We start from the raw sequence: 16,018 nt of genomic DNA, 5'->3' as shown, positions 1-16,018 counted from the left end.
TAACTTATACTTTCAACGAAATGGACTACATTTAAAAATATTTTAAATAGTTATAACTTTAATTTCTTTAAACTATTTAGATCAAGAAAGAAAACTTTTGACAGAAAAGTCAGTATTATATTGATATCTCTGTAAGTATATTAAAGGTAAAATTTTATAGATAACAGAAAGTTTTTTATAATTAAGGTGATGTTATGTTATAGAATCTGATATTATTTCTAATAGTTATTGTAGTACAAAAATATATTAAAATACTTTTTTTGTAACAACTAATTGATAATTTATAATAAAAATGTTACACATAAAGTATCTTAAAGTTGCATTCCGTAAAATTTCAGCGAATTTGATACATCTTTTGTTGAGGTAAATTTTTAATTTCTTTCATTGCTAAAAATTTAAATAATTGATATCACAAAAATGAATATAGAATAAAGGAAGAATAAAGGTATAATAAAGGAAGATTACTGTATAATTTGTTTTTATCACAAAAATGTAGTTTTTCTATACTTTTGGACAGAATGTTTACTAAGATATTTTAGGAAAAGTTTAAAATTAATGTTTTTTAGTATTTATTAAACATATACAAGTGTACTATATATTTTAAATATCAAGAAAAACAGTTAAGGTTCTCAACTTGGATCTTAATCTTGAACAAAATACAACTGTAACGTTTTAAAAATTCGTTACAATACAGCGTTTCTTTCCAGCGGCATCGTCAGTTATAATATTTCTAATAAAATAAAACATAAAAAAAACATTTAGGCTTAAGTTAAACTTTAAAACTATATTTATTGGGTTGTATTAAAAAAAAAACCTAAAATGTTTTTTAATAATCTAATTAAAAGTAGCTCGCAAATATAAGTTATATTTTTTTTTTGTTCTCAGTATTTAAAAAAACTTTAAAGACTTGATTTTTACGAACTTAAATAAAAAAAATTGTTGTGAGATTATATCACATCGTTTTTTCAAACTAAGTATAAAATTTCTTTAAAAAACAAACATTGTCAGACTTAAAAAGCAGCATATTTTTGAAAATTTTCGTTCTATCTTCTTTTAGTATTACAAAACAGTTTTATTTCAAGTTATAACTGATATAAGTTAAACTCAAACTTATCAGTTTCGTTTTTTAAAATTGCGTGAATGTTTATTAGATTTTAAGACAAACTCTCGATAAATTAAAAGAACACGTTCTACTAACATTATTCAGTAAAAATCTAAAAAAAAAGTTCAATACATGTCTAGGTGTTTCGAAGAATACGTCAGCTAGGACTGTTAAAGATAATTTAAAAAAACATTTTATCGAGTAACTAAAGACTATGTTTTCATTTAGAAACCTATTAAATCAAATTAATTTTAAATATATACTTGTATTTATTCTTGCTTGTGCTCAAACCCCCTTAAACTTTGTAGGTTTGCTTGGTTAACGACAAAATGTACATGTATATCTAAACCTAGTTTACTTTTTATTATAGCAAAAAAAAACTTTAGAAAAGTAAAAAAACTACTAATTAAACTCAAAACAAAACTTCGAAACAAATTCTTTAAACTACGAAAAAATAATGAATGGTCTTTCACGTTTTTAATAGTTTTTATTTTGACGGTTGGTTTTATATTTTTGAGTATATCAAAATTTAATCTAAGCAATTACCCTTCAAATTTCTTCGCGCTAACTGACACAAGTTTATTTTAGTCTGAATTTATATTTGTTTTAAAACTCTATTAACGCTAGAATCTTGAATTTTTGGCTACAAGTTTTCAAGGAAAGAAAAAGTATGCACTTGACTGCACACGATGAAAAAATAATTTTTGTTGATGATATCCGAAACATTGCTACCAGATAAAAGGCTTTTATTTCTTTTTTCTTGTTGAAGGTCTATTATGCTAAATGAATTTGACAAATAAAAACTTAATCATAAATTTTTAAAGACAGTTTATGTGAAGTTTTTAGTGTGTTATTTGCAACAAGGTCATATACGATTTTAAAAACAACTTGAGATTAGCAGAGCGAATTGATCAGCAGAGCGAATTGATCAGCAGAACTTTCCATTGTTTGAAGCATGCATAATTTCACAGTAATAAAAATTACGAAGATTATTAGTTATACAAAAACTTACACATATCAAAAACTTTTGTTTCTCATTTTTATTTTAAGTTTGAGGAATGACGAATAAAATTATACTGAGATATTTTTAATAAAATAAACTAATATATAGTTTTTAGAAGATGTTAAAAAAAGTTTATTAACTTTTTACGTTTATAGTACCAAACTAAAAGACTTTTAAATATTTTAAAGACTTTTTACAGATTTTTTACATTATTCTTATTAAAACAATAGTTTAAGTAGTAACATATCTAAAGATAATAACTTTTAGTATATCAAGGTTTTAAGTTACACATACGTAAAAAATCTAATTCTGATTCACTTACATGAATTTCCAACAATTTTATTTTTGAAAGATTATTTAAATGTAATACTGCTACAAAAAGTATACCAAAAAAATACATGATTGCCCTAACAGACTGAATAAACCTTAACTAAAACTTTAAGAACATATAGCTACAAATTTTTTAAATAACTTATTGAAAAGCTTTGCATTTATCAACAAAGTTTTAAAGTTTTTTATAAATTAACTAATAAATTTGAATTCAAAAGTGATAAATAAAAATATTTAATGTCAATTTTTTTTTTAGCAGCTCTAAATAGCGAAAAATAGTTTCAATTCAATAAGGTATATCTCGAAAGTGGTTTATCTTAATACACAGTCTTCTTTTACGTTTTTTTTATTAAGTGTAAGAAAAACATTAGCTTAGTAAACTAACATAAAATTTCTATACTTCGTATTTGACTTAAAATGCCATACTGTTTCATTTTAATAATATTTTTTTCACCTTTATAAATTTTCTCAACTCTTTTAGCCGTTACACTAATAAAAGTATCAAAATAATACACGAATTTTTAAAGTAAGGCTTTCACCTATGATATATTAGACCAAAATTTGCATATAAATAAAAGTTTGTTATAGTAAACTTTATATTTATTTTAAATGTTTAAGCTTATGTTTATCATCTATCTTTTTAAACACATTATAATAAACATTACATTAAAGAAATCATTATGTTTTATTAGAATAAAATTTGCCAGATATAATAGAGCTATTTTAATTAATAACTTTTTCAATTAATCTATTAAACTAGGTTCTCCCAAAATGGGCGATATCGACCCCTTGGGAAAATTTTGGCTGCCAAGGAGAAATAAATAGTAAATAAACAAAAATGTAAAGGGTTAAAAAAAACTAGCAAAGAGCGTATGAAATAAAGGCGGCGATTTTTTTAAAGTCTTTGACAAAAGAAGGCAATAACGAAAATTTGTTTTGGGAAAATATATTATACTCTGCAATAGACATTACAGTCTTTTTTTACTATTTTCAGGTAGAAAGTATTTTTATTCTTATTTGTAAATTATTTGCAGCATATAATATGCTATTCTGACTAAATTTTTGAATGATTATAAACTACGCTCAAGTATGTCATTTAAACATGTTAACTATTAAACTTTACGACATGTAAAAACAGCTTTATATTAAAAACGTAGCGAAATGTTTTCAATGGTTAAAAAAATACAACTAAAACATAGAATTAAACAAAAACTAGATACAGTCTTTTAAAAATAATTTCTTGTTAGTAAATAATTTAACTACTAGATATAAATTTTGTAATTACTTAGGTGAAAGAAAACGACTATTAAACATTTTTCAACAGTTTACATCATAACCAACTAAAAAATTAAAACATCTAAACTAAATCAATATTAAGTTTTAGTTAATTTTATGACTACTTTAGCTACTTGTAATAAATTTATTTCATTTAAGTATTGACTTTTTTAACGAATTTGTCTTTTTTGATTTAAATTTATTTTTTGACAAATTTAATTTAATAGACAGCAAATAACAAATAAAAGACGTAGATAAACAAAATTCTAACTGCATGTTGAAAGGCTTAGTAACAAATTGATAAAAAATATTTAAACTAGCAGTCCAGTAGAAAACTAAAATATTACAACAATGCAAAAATATTTTCGTAAAAACAAAGTTTTTATTTCAACTTTCTAGACATAAAAGCATAAACTTAAAAAAATGGTCAGAAAAAATACTAAAATAATCTTTTGGCAATTACTTATTAATACATCTGCTGAATTTACATTTCTGCATTATATTGGGCAAATTAAGCTGCTTTATCAAACTTTTAATGAACTAAACTGTTATTCGAAATCTTCTTCTAAACTATTCTATCTCAGTTACTGAAAAAAAAAAATGTTTAGTTTCGTTTTTTATTAAAAGCTATACATTCAACTAACTTTCCTTATCTGCTGTAATAATCTTAATTGGATCGAAATTCTTTTGGTCCTGTTAAACAAAATATCAAGTAAGAACTTTGGGAGTCAAAGTCGATATTAAAACCCTAAATTAGTTATGTTACTTGAAAACTTTTAGTATAAAAATACAAATTATTTATTACATATATTGTCACAAAAAATCTTAAGTTATAACTATTTTTCTGTTCACCAAGTTAATGTAGCAAACAGATTAGGCTTAAAATATAATAATACTGGTTTAAAATTAGAACCTTACTTGTATGTGTAAAGTTATGTGATTTATTATCAATTTCTTTAAGATCAAAAATAAGTAATCTCAATACAAGTATAAAAAATAGTTAACAGTTTTTTCCTTTAACCAAACTTAAGGAAAGCTCAAAACAAAAACAACATATTTATCTTATAGAAAAAAAAAGTGTACATAATGGTATTTTTAATTATTTCAAGAAAAACAAATTGCTAAGAATATATGTTTTTAGTTAATTAAATATTTTTAAACTTATTTAAAACAAAAACTATGTAAACACAACCTGGAAAACTATATAAATTACAAAAATGGGAGCTGTATAAAAATCTAAATTCAATAAGCAATTGTGGGAAAAGCAGATTGATAAAATAAAAGATGTTTAAAAAAGTGAGGAACATTTTAAATACATTAGAAATAAAACGGCAGTTTTGTTGATACTCTATATACAAATTAAACAATAAAATATAAAAATCTTATTTTTTCTCTTATCAGGTAAAGTTAAACTTAACAAATTCAAAACCTTGTTATACCGTAAATAATTAACTAAAAGACAATAGAAAACTTCAGAAAGTTTTTATTATAGGTTTAAAAATTATATAAATTGGCTAAAATATAAAAAACAGAGGAGTAAAGTATATTTTTTTAAATATAATAATTAAATGTGTCTAAAACTAAGTTTAAAGTATCAATTATGTGAAAAAATAACTAAAATTTTTAATGAAAATGTATAGCTAAATGTTATGCGTTAATTTCGTATTTTAAGCCTTTATATGACAATCGAATCATTATCATCATGGTTGCCAATAATGACCTCATCCAAACTTTCTAAATCGTCACTGTTAAATAAAGATGTACCACTAGAAGCTTTTCTAGAAATAGTATCTTTTGTAAAGATTCCTGGGTCAGAACCCATTTCGTCTAGAGCAGGGTGTAAATTGCTTTTAACCGATAAAGGTGGAGTGTTAGCAGATTTTCTTACCTCATTATTTAAACCCTACAATTTTGTCAATAAAATTAAACTATATTAGTATAACAAAAGTTTTGAACAAATAAATAGAAAGCAGTTAAAAAAAATTATATGCTAATATCTCTTAATAAATAATAACTCTGATATTAAAATTTTACTTTTCTTACCTTCAAAACGTCACCCATTGCAGATTGTAGATTATCATTCAAATTTTGTGATGTCTTTGATCGTTGTTCCACCATCTTAGAACCCATGCGCGATTTCGATCTTTCATGTTCCATCTGATAAATCGTCGTGCTAGTTAAAGTCAACTTAAATCTATAAATCTAAACACAACTATTAAGGTTATAGGGATTAAGAACATTATTTTTAGCAATTTAACATTAATTCTTTTTTAAAGCTAAAAGTGTAAACTATAAGTCAAGATTAAAAAAAAAAATTTTGAGATATAGACATTTTAGTAAAAAGTTTCTAATACAAACGTATGGACCACAGCTTTTATTGCTAATTTAGTAAGTCTAAAAACTAACTTAAATTTATCTTATCCCATATTTTTTGAGCTAAATACATCAAATTTTCAGGAAATATTCCTTGTATATATAAACAGACTTTAAATGCTATAATTTTTTTGATAAAGAAAAATAAAAAAAATACATGAACTATAAAAAAAACGTTTTTTAATAAAGTTTTTATTTTATAACACTGACAAAAATCCTGCATTGAAAAAGAAAATTATTAGTAATGGACTTAAAAACTTGAAGTAGATTAGTTAAAAAATGAAGAAGATATATCTAAAAAAAAGTATTTTTTGCGTTTTTGTTTTGAGCCTATTGAGCACAACTACTATGATCTCTTATATATCAAAAACTACTTAAAATTTTGCTAAGCTGATAGCTAAGAGAAAAATTTACAATAAAAAATCAACTTGTAAAAAACAAAATGAACGACCATTATGCCCATCATTTACAACTAAACTTACTCTTCTAGCTTGGGCTTTTTTCATTTTTATTTCTAGCTTCTCTTTGGTCAGAGTTCGTTTTTTCTTACTTTTCAGTCTTTCTAGTCTTGCTGGTGCATTCTTAATAGGAGTTGTTATTGGATCTAAACTGACTTCAAAAGCTGTTCCGTCTCGTTTAATCCTACTGCCTAAAAATATTTTTGAACTGAAACAAAACTTTGAGGGTTCTAAGGCTTATAAATAAACTAAACGTTGTAATTATACAGAATCAGTTAAAGATTAAAACTACTTTTTTAAACACTTATTAATTCAGACTTACTTAAAACCTAATTATATTGATAAATATTTTTAAAAAATGTATAAACATATTTAGACAACACACTTAGACAACATTCAAACCTTTTATAAAACCTTGAGCTTCTAGTTCTTGTAGTATAGTTTTTGATTCTAATCTCTGATGAACAACCGTGTCTAGTTTTGAAGCTATATATATATATATATATATTATAATACAGAAAGCTTTTGTACACCTATTTAATTTCAGAAAAATTAAGTTATGTTTTTTTTTAGAAAAATATTTAAATCATGATTGGCAGCTTGAATAAATTTCTACTTAAACATAAACCACAGGCTTAAATGTAAAAGTCTGAAAAATAACAAAAGTAAAACAATATAAAGATAGCACAGTAAACTTTCTAAAATGCACACGTAAATTAATTATATTGATATTATAAATACATACAATGTATGTCAGTTCTAAAACAGTAACTTCATATAAAAAAGTCTCACCTGGTAATGAGGATATTTGTTTACTTGTATCAGGAATTGAGTTAGGGAAGACAGAGATTGATAAATTGTCCTAAATTAAAGAAAGTCAATGACAAAAAAAAATGATTAATGAGATTCAATAATGAAATTCCCATATAAAAATACATATAAACGATTATAAAGTAAAATTACCATTTCTTGAATCCCGCTATCTCTACTCTTTGCACTTGAAGACTTTATTGTCTCTCTAGTTACTTCTTGGGTATTGTTAATTTTTGGTGTACTTTTTGAATTATACAAACTTGATGAAGCCTAAAAACATTATGAAAATAGAACTAAAACTATTTCATTTTAAGTGTACTGATTTTACAAATAAAAAATAGGTAAAATTGTTAAAAAAATTGTTTTAATATAAAACTCATATATCATAATATATATATTTTAGTTTAGCAAAAAGTTTAAATTTGTTTAAATATACTTATATACAAATTTCAAGAATTTTCATTATTTTAAAGGTATTTTAAAATTAACTATTCAAATAAAGATGTGCAAATTAAATATTTTATTTACAACCAGGTTTTGGTGACACAAAATTGGAACCTCTTCAAGTAAAATAAAATAGTAAACTGCACATAACAATTTTGCTTATCTATAATGTTATTTAAAAACTTATTCATGCATGAAAATTTAAACAAAAAACTAAAATGTTACATAATCGAAAATTCACATCTTTATTTAAATAAGCTCTTTACATTTCAATAAATTGAGCAATCTTTTTTAGTTAAGACAAATAACTAAATAAACTAACTATACAAAAATAATTTACTGAAAGCTTTTAAATTTATGCAAAAACCAACCTGTATAGAATTAACATGATTGCTTTCAAGAGTTTGAACAGCTGTTTTTGAAGAACCACAGCCCATATTAAATGAAGTATGTTTTACAAAATCTAAGCTTATTTCTATACAAAAAACAAAACCATCTGTATTAAAACTAAAATGTGTTGCACTATTTTTACTCTTATTATAAAAATGAAAACTTTTAATAACTTAACTTCTAGTATTGAAAATAGCTTAACTCTTGATTACATAAATGTCAAACTAATATAACTAAAATAAGGCCATGGGGTAGTTAATTACTTTCTTTAAATTTAGTTTTATTTTTTTACGAAAAAATATACTTAACTACTAATGCTTTTAAAGTTTTTAAAAATTTAAACTAACTTTTTATATATAAGCGGATAAAATTTTAGATAGAAACAAATGTAGAAAGCTCAGTAGGCTTTATGAAAAGCACAAACTCAGATAAGAAAAAACGACAATTTAATAAAAATATAGTTTTTCAGCAATTGTTTTAAAGGTTTTTCTGTTTAATAGAACTTTTGACTAACTTTTAAAAAACAGAACATAAGATTTTTTTAAAAGTTTTTTCTTATCAAAACATTTACAAAAATACTAAAAGTTCCTAAAAGTAAATTGCTTTTTTCCAGTGCATAAACTATCAAAAAAGTATAATAAAAACCACATCTGATAATTATTTATTGTTTAGTATTTTCTTTCCAAGAACAACACCTTAGTAATTCAAACTGAAACGAAACTGAAATTAAATTATATTGTAGTCAAAATGTTAAAAGTTTATAAAATAAATATGAAGTAATAATCAACTGTAGATAGAGTTAGAGCTTGAAAACAAACTGTATGCTTAAAATAAAATAAAAATATTAATGTTTACTATTTAGTTTACTATTATAAATCAAACTCAATGAACCAACAAAATAAATTATAACAAAACAACTACAATTTTTGAAATATTTAAGGAAAGTAATAAAAAATAGTTAGTATAAAGATTTAAAAAGTATAGTCTGATATACAAACTTTTCCTGCTTACATAAACTTGCCTTAGTGATTGAACACATAAGGCTTCCATAATATGTAGCTGAAAAAAAGTTTTCAGCTCTAATTAAAACTAAAAGTTCTCTTGTTTATAATTATTTGCTTAATCATGATTGTCAACTAAGTGTTGTCTAATCCAAAAAAAATATTTTTGTGCAATTTTTTGTACAGACCATTAGATTTTTAAGCTTTTCATGATTTTTGGCACATGTTCATTAATCTTTAAAATTAAAGGAGAAGATAGGCTCTTAAATTATATAGTCAATTTTTATTACGTAGGCTGTATTAGACTTTTTTATAAAACTAGTTATATTGCAAAAGTAAATTGACTATATGTTAGCCCAAGGATTGTCAAACTTTGATCAGCAAGTAAATATGTGGCTTGCAAATTACTTTTTAGACTAACACATACTGTTTTGCTTAATATTAAAAAGTATTATAAAAACATAAATTAAGATAACTGTTCAAAATATAGTTTTAATTGTTTGCTAACAAAAAATCCTAGTGAAGTAACTTCACTGGAATATAAATAAAAACAAATTATACAGTAATCTTCCTTAATTCTACCAACATATGTTTCTGTGTGTCAACAAATCAACACACTTCAACTGGGTTCTGTAAAAAAATGATTACTGTAATGAGAGAATAGAAGCATAGAATAAAGTGGGTGTATACATGTTTTCATTAAAATAAGATATTTTCTACAGATAATAGTTATTAATAGGTAAAATACTTAATATTAAATCCGACTGTTATAAAACTATATAAATTTTGTGATTATTAAGTCTAAAATAAGTAAAGTAAGCTAAACTACACAACAAAACAACAAATTACAATATAAACAAACAACTCACGTTAATGGGAAAGATAACTGATTCAAAATTTATTGTTGTTAACTAATGAAAAATACATTCATTGCAACTAATAATTATGTCACAATGTAAACGAGGTTATTTAAAGTATTTAATTTGTATTGCAAAGAACATTAATTTAGTTTTTATGTAATCTATTTTGAACAAAAATAAAACATTAACCATTAGATAGTGAATCAATAAAACATTATAAAACTTAACGACGGAGAAGGCAATAAAAGTCACAGAAACTTGATGTAACATGTATATTATATATTGAATGTTTGTAATGATTGAATCAAAGTTATATAGAATTATGAAGCAGATTTAGTTCAAATGTAAAAATCTAAAATGAAAAAAATTAAACTTTAAGAAAAACCAAAACACAAAAAAACAAAATTGTTATTGGGCTTACAATGAACTGACCGATAACTAATTTACAGCGACATACATAAAATCATAATTTACTAAATTAAATATATATTGTATTTTATAATTAATAAAATAACTAATTGGTAAAGTAGGAGTTGGCTGTTTAATTTAAATATCCCATACAGATATTTTAAATATTTAATAAGTAAGTTGTGTTATATATGAAATTTAAAATGTAAAACAACAAGGTAGTCATATGCTAAGTATAAACCTGCAGTAAAAAACCTACTAGCTCTCTTGGGCGTAGTAGGTAAAAAAGCACGGTTTATCTGTGATTTGAATACAGGCTTCCAATTAAACTTGGAACTTAACATATAAAGGTGTGAAGAATTATAGTCGGAGGGTAAAGTGGATATGAAATTTCGGAGAATAGAAAGTGACTTGTGTGAAATAGATATAAATAATAAATGAATAAAACTATATGTTACTTAGGATATATAATTATATTAATATATGTTAAGTGAATGTGTGTGTGTATGTGGAAGGTGAATCAAAAGTATGAAAGGTGAGAAGGCGCCAAGGTGTTATTTGAAGAAAAACCGTCAATTGTGTGCACAGTTGTTTGAAATATCACATCTTTTATTAAGTAATTGTTTACTATATTCTGCTAAAATTGCCATTTGTTCAAGGTTGCACATTTGGCAGATCTTGCTTGCGCTACTGATGTTATTGTTGGCATGGTGGAGGATGCTCCATTCCATTTCTGGTTTGGTTCCATACCTACCAAAATACTGCCAAACAAAATCTGACAATCTTGTACTATTGGAATTGAAACATGTATACACCCACTTTATTCTATGCTTCTATTCTCTCATTACAGTAATCATTTTTTTACAGAAGCCAGTTGAAGTGTGTTGATTCGTTGACACACAGAAACATATGTTGGTAGAATAAAGGAAGATTACTGTATAATTTACAATTAAGATATAAATTTAGTAACTAGCAACTACTGGTGATTTGTTATTGGTTATATTATCAAACTTGTGGCTTATAACATTAATTTTTGTATTAATTACTACAGTTAGATAAAGTATAGCTTTAATACTTTAACCTTAGTATTTTTAAAAATTCTTTAAACATTGAAACAATGGCAATTTTAGTTGAAATTTCATTTAAACATAAATGCAGAAACTACATTAGACAGGGTGGCTACTGGTTTTTAAGAAATTGGTTCCAGGTTTTTGAAAGTACAAGTTTCTGGGTCTTGTTAAATTTAAGTTTAAGGTTAAACTATGCTAAGTAGTATAACAACATTGAAAATATACTGTAAAGCTACTTTATATGGGTTTTATATTAAGAAAAAATTGATAATGACAAAAAATTCTTATCTATATGATAAATTTTAGTTTCAAATCAAAGTTATACTACTCAACATGAAAATTTGTTTATAATTCTATGTTCTTCCAGGGTTTAAGGTTTAGGTGACCTTAGAGTAAAAAGTAAAGATCTTAGCAAGTGTAGAGTAAAAAAGTATACGAAAATGAATAACTATTACTTTTAGGTTTAAATGACAATTGTAAGAATAAATAAAATTTAAACATTACTATAGTAATGTCATATTCAATGTATTTGCAATAGTTGAAATAGTGTGATCAGCTTGTATTAAATAATAAAAATATAAACTCTTTACAGTCAAAATTCTCAAATTTTCAAGATCAAGATAAATAATCACAGTATTAGATGTGCTAAATTTTTTTTATTAAAAACTTATTTTTTAAGGTTTTGTATATTTTGGCATTACAGTAACTAAGCTAAGCATGAGTCAAAAACAATATGTCCTTTTTAAACTAAATGCGCAAGATACAGGATCAGTTGAAGTAGTAAAGTTTTGGAAATATTCTTAATTATAATATTATGCAAGTAGATAAGTAGATGTAATAACATAAAATTAAAAATATTTAAACCCCTAAACATAACCCATTTATTTAAAAACTTAAAAACTAAACTTTTACTCTTACTCCAGTTTTTAACACATTAAAAAGAAAGTCAAAACTTTAAATTAAAAAAATATTATTAATGCAAAATCTTGATTAAATGCATGCTATAAAAATCTAGGACACTAATAAACTTTATAAAAATGTTAATCTAGATATATTGGAGCATAGTTTTTATTTCGTATTAACCTTCATATATTTAAGTTAAAAAAAAATAAATGTTTTAAAATAATAAAGAAAAAAATCTTTAAAGTTCTTAAAATCATTCAATCTTAAAAAGTGTTTGAACTATTTTTATCTTACTTAGCTTAACAATGTTACTAATTTAATTTTTAAACTGTGAAATATTAAATGTTTAATAATTTTTTTTTCAACTTGTGTAGAAAATTCTTTCTTGTTTAGAATATTATTATTTTGATCATCTAAAATATTGAAGTTTCTTTAGTCTTTTACCACACTGTTTAATTTTTTTGAATTCAAAAAGTATTTTTATTTTTGGTATTTTAAGGCAATATTTATTGAATATTTAATAATTCACAAATTAAAAACCAAATTAATATCATTTTAAGCAAAGTGAGATAAAAATAATTCAAACATTTTTTAACATTGAATTATTTTAAGAATTTTAAAGATATTTTCCTTTTCTTAATTTTTAAACAAAAAAAATGTTTTAGAACTAAATATATGAAGGTTAATACGAAACAAAAAACATTCTCTAATATATCTCTGTTTAACATTTTTATAAAGTATATTAGTGTTCTAGATTTTTATAAAATTTTAATTGTCGTTGCAAGGTTTTGTTTCTAATTATGACAACAATTTTGAAATAACTTTCCAATTATTTTCTACAACTTTGCAAAATATGAAAGTAAACAAAATTATCAACAAACATGCATACTTTTTTTTGAATTTTAGAAATTAATGTGGTTATGTTTTCACAAAAGCAATTTTTTAAATATCAAAGTACTTTTTTTAACTTAATTTAAAAGAAATATTGTAAGTTTTTGTTTACTTAAAATTTGGCTTCAAAAAAATCATTTTATAAAAATATTAAAGAAAATATACAAGCTTTTCTTTTACTCTTAAGGTTCCTAACAAAAAATAATATTGTTTATGTTGCATTTTTAATGCAATTACTTATAATATTACAGTTTGTATTATATTAATTTCTTAATAACCAATGTTTTTCTATTCGAATTTTTTTTAAATTAGCTATTAGTTTTTAGAAAAAAAAAATCAACAATTCACATCAAGATGCGATTATTTTCAACACTTATGTGCTGTCAAGTTTATATTAAATGAGATAACTAAATTCTACTAAAAATATTTGTTTATTAAGTTTTAATTTCTGATTTTTACGTCATATGTATAAACCAAGTATAATTTTTTTTTACAATAAAGCAAGGATGTTGTACTAATGTTGGGGTCGGCAAGCATTTGGTGGTCGCAGACCATATTTCGAAAATAAAAATATTTGCGGTTGTAGTATTACTTTTTCATAAAGTGTTGTTTTTTATCTTTCTTTCAGTCTTTTGCATTTTGTTGATAGCCATTTCAGGTTGTCATTTACAAGCAACTCTCAGTGACATCTGAAAAAACTAAGTTTAAAAAACAGGTGTAGATCATTATGTACACTTTTTATAATCAATTTCTAATATTTTATTTGTATTTTCTTTTTAGTAGTTAAAAAAAATCTTTTTTTATTTAATGCACAGCATATCACGTATTTAAAATTTTAAAGATTTTGTTAAACTAGTTAAAATATAAACAAATATTAATACTTTCATTTTAAACAGTGTAAGTTTTTCTTTTAAAACCTTTAAATACCTTAATAATCTATCTAAAGTTTTCCGGGTTGCAACTTTTTGAAACAAAAAAAGTACAACAGTTACTTCAACCCAGTCACCGTGTTTTTAAAAGTTAAAGACATGTAAAATTTCCAATTAAAAAAACTTTGCAATATTATATAAGTAATTTATCCAAGTATGTAAACTTTTGTTGTTTAAAAGGAAAAGTAAAGTCTAAACTTTAAAGAAAAACTTCTAGATTTACTATCTGTCTTTTTTCACATCTAAGGCTTAAGCATAATAAATGGTTTTTAAATGATATTCAGGAACTTAAAAACAAACTATTATAATTTTTTTTTCTTTTTTTGAAAATTTCAATTTAAATTTTGTTTTGTTTAGCGGACCAAATTTACATGCTCGAGGGCCACAATTTTACACTTCGAGGGCCGCAGTTTGCTGACCCCTAAATTTAATGGATTAATTTGTAGTATAAATGGTAGCTTTCACTTGTAATACTCAGTTTTTATAAAAATTATATCGTGTGACTTATTTGTTTAAAAATTACTTAAAAGTTCTAAATTATCAAATTTTATACCTAGAAACAGTAAATTATAATTGATTGTCGTGTAATTGTGATTGAGATAATACAAGATTATTTTTTCTGGCACATCCTTTAGTTTTCTAAAAGTTTTAACATAGTCATATTTGTATAGTAAAACTTTAATTTATTTATCCTGACGTTGTTTAACTTTTATTAGCTCTTATAGTTATACTTATATCAAAAACAACAGTTCCTTTAAAAGCTGCTTGCCGGCTGTAGCTATTCAAAATTATATTCAGTAATCAAAAAAACAAAAATATTTTTGTCAAAAATTCCTTATAATAAGCAAAAATACCAAATAACAACTCAAAAAACCTCACAAAATAAGTTCAATCTGTAGTACAGTTTTTATATTCTTAGGTCAATTTATAAGGGACAAAAATACAAGATTTTATAAGTGTTTTTTAAATAAAACTTGTTTAAGATTGTTATTTTAGAGTGGTGAGATTTGTTTAAATGATACTTGATTTAAAAAGAAATAAATAAACAAGGTGCTTGTTTCGATTCGGTTGGATTTTGACTCGGGTTGATTTTAACTCGGATGAATTTTGATCGGGTGGATTTTGACTCGGGTGGATTTTGATCGGGTGGATTTTGACTCGGGTTGATTTGATCGGGTGGATTTTAAACCGGGTGGATTTTGATCGGGTGGATTTTGAACCGGGTGGATTTAGAGTCAGGTTGATTTTGATCGGGTGGATTTTGAACCGGGTGGATTTTGATCGGGTGGATTTAGAGTCAGGTTGATTTTGATCGGGTGGATTCTGAACCGGGTGGATTTTAATCGGGTGGATTTTAACTCGGGTGGATTTTGATCGGATGGATTTTGAACCGTGTTGATTTTGATCGGGTGGATTTTGACTCGGGTTGATTTTGATCGGATGGATTTTGACCCGGGTGGATTTTGATCGGGTGGATTTTGAACGCGGGTGGATTTTGATAGTATACCGGATTATGATAGTATATCCTATAACACACCATAAAATGTAATGTAATTTTCTAATTCCACTTTAATTTTCCATGAGACATTTTATTATTCTTTACATTATTTTACATTTAATGTAAAATAAAATTTTTCCTTCGTGGTCCACAGTTTTTTCATTTATGTTTTTCCAAAGTTATACAAGAACATTCTCGCGGGTTGCACTTTTAACCTTTGAGAGCTGCAACTTGTCGGCCCCTATATTAAAACAAGAGTCAGTAAATTGC

The 16,018-nt window shown here is 24.3% G+C and overlaps 1 protein-coding gene across 1 annotated transcript; it reads right to left on the bottom strand.

Annotated features, from left to right (window-relative positions):
• Nucleotides 1–5,228: 5,228 nt before the first annotated feature.
• On the bottom strand, nucleotides 5,229–8,287 carry LOC145846722 (uncharacterized). The gene is made up of 7 exons (XM_082953360.1): nucleotides 8,170–8,287; nucleotides 7,505–7,624; nucleotides 7,334–7,403; nucleotides 6,944–7,027; nucleotides 6,566–6,732; nucleotides 5,754–5,867; nucleotides 5,229–5,613 (listed from the first exon to the last, which is right to left on the bottom strand). Exons 1-7 carry the CDS (start codon nucleotides 8,233–8,235, stop codon nucleotides 5,386–5,388), a joined length of 849 nt encoding a protein of 282 aa, XP_082809486.1. The 5' UTR covers nucleotides 8,236–8,287; the 3' UTR covers nucleotides 5,229–5,385.
• Nucleotides 8,288–16,018: the final 7,731 nt, after the last annotated feature.

The sequence above is a fragment of the Thalia democratica genome, chromosome 1 (genome assembly GCF_965202585.1).
Source record: "Thalia democratica chromosome 1, ktThaDemo2.hap1.1, whole genome shotgun sequence".
NCBI lineage: Eukaryota > Metazoa > Chordata > Thaliacea > Salpida > Salpidae > Thalia > Thalia democratica.
The sequence above is the reverse complement of the archived record's forward strand: the minus strand, read 5'-3'. Positions and strand labels throughout refer to the sequence as shown.

What these genes read in the sequence shown, in the direction of transcription:
- LOC145846722 (XM_082953360.1), bottom strand. Translation starts at nt 8,235, where the DNA reads ATGGGCTGTGGTTCTTCAAAAACAGCTGTTCAAACTCTTGAAAGCAAT. An exon ending in ATCATGTTAATTCTATACAG is followed by an intron (nt 7,625 to 8,169) that starts GTTGGTTTTTGC and finishes TAATGTTTTTAG; the next exon opens with GCTTCATCAAGTTTGTATAA. An exon ending in AAAAAGCCCAAGCTAGAAGA is followed by an intron (nt 5,868 to 6,565) that starts GTAAGTTTAGTT and finishes ACGATTTATCAG; the next exon opens with ATGGAACATGAAAGATCGAA.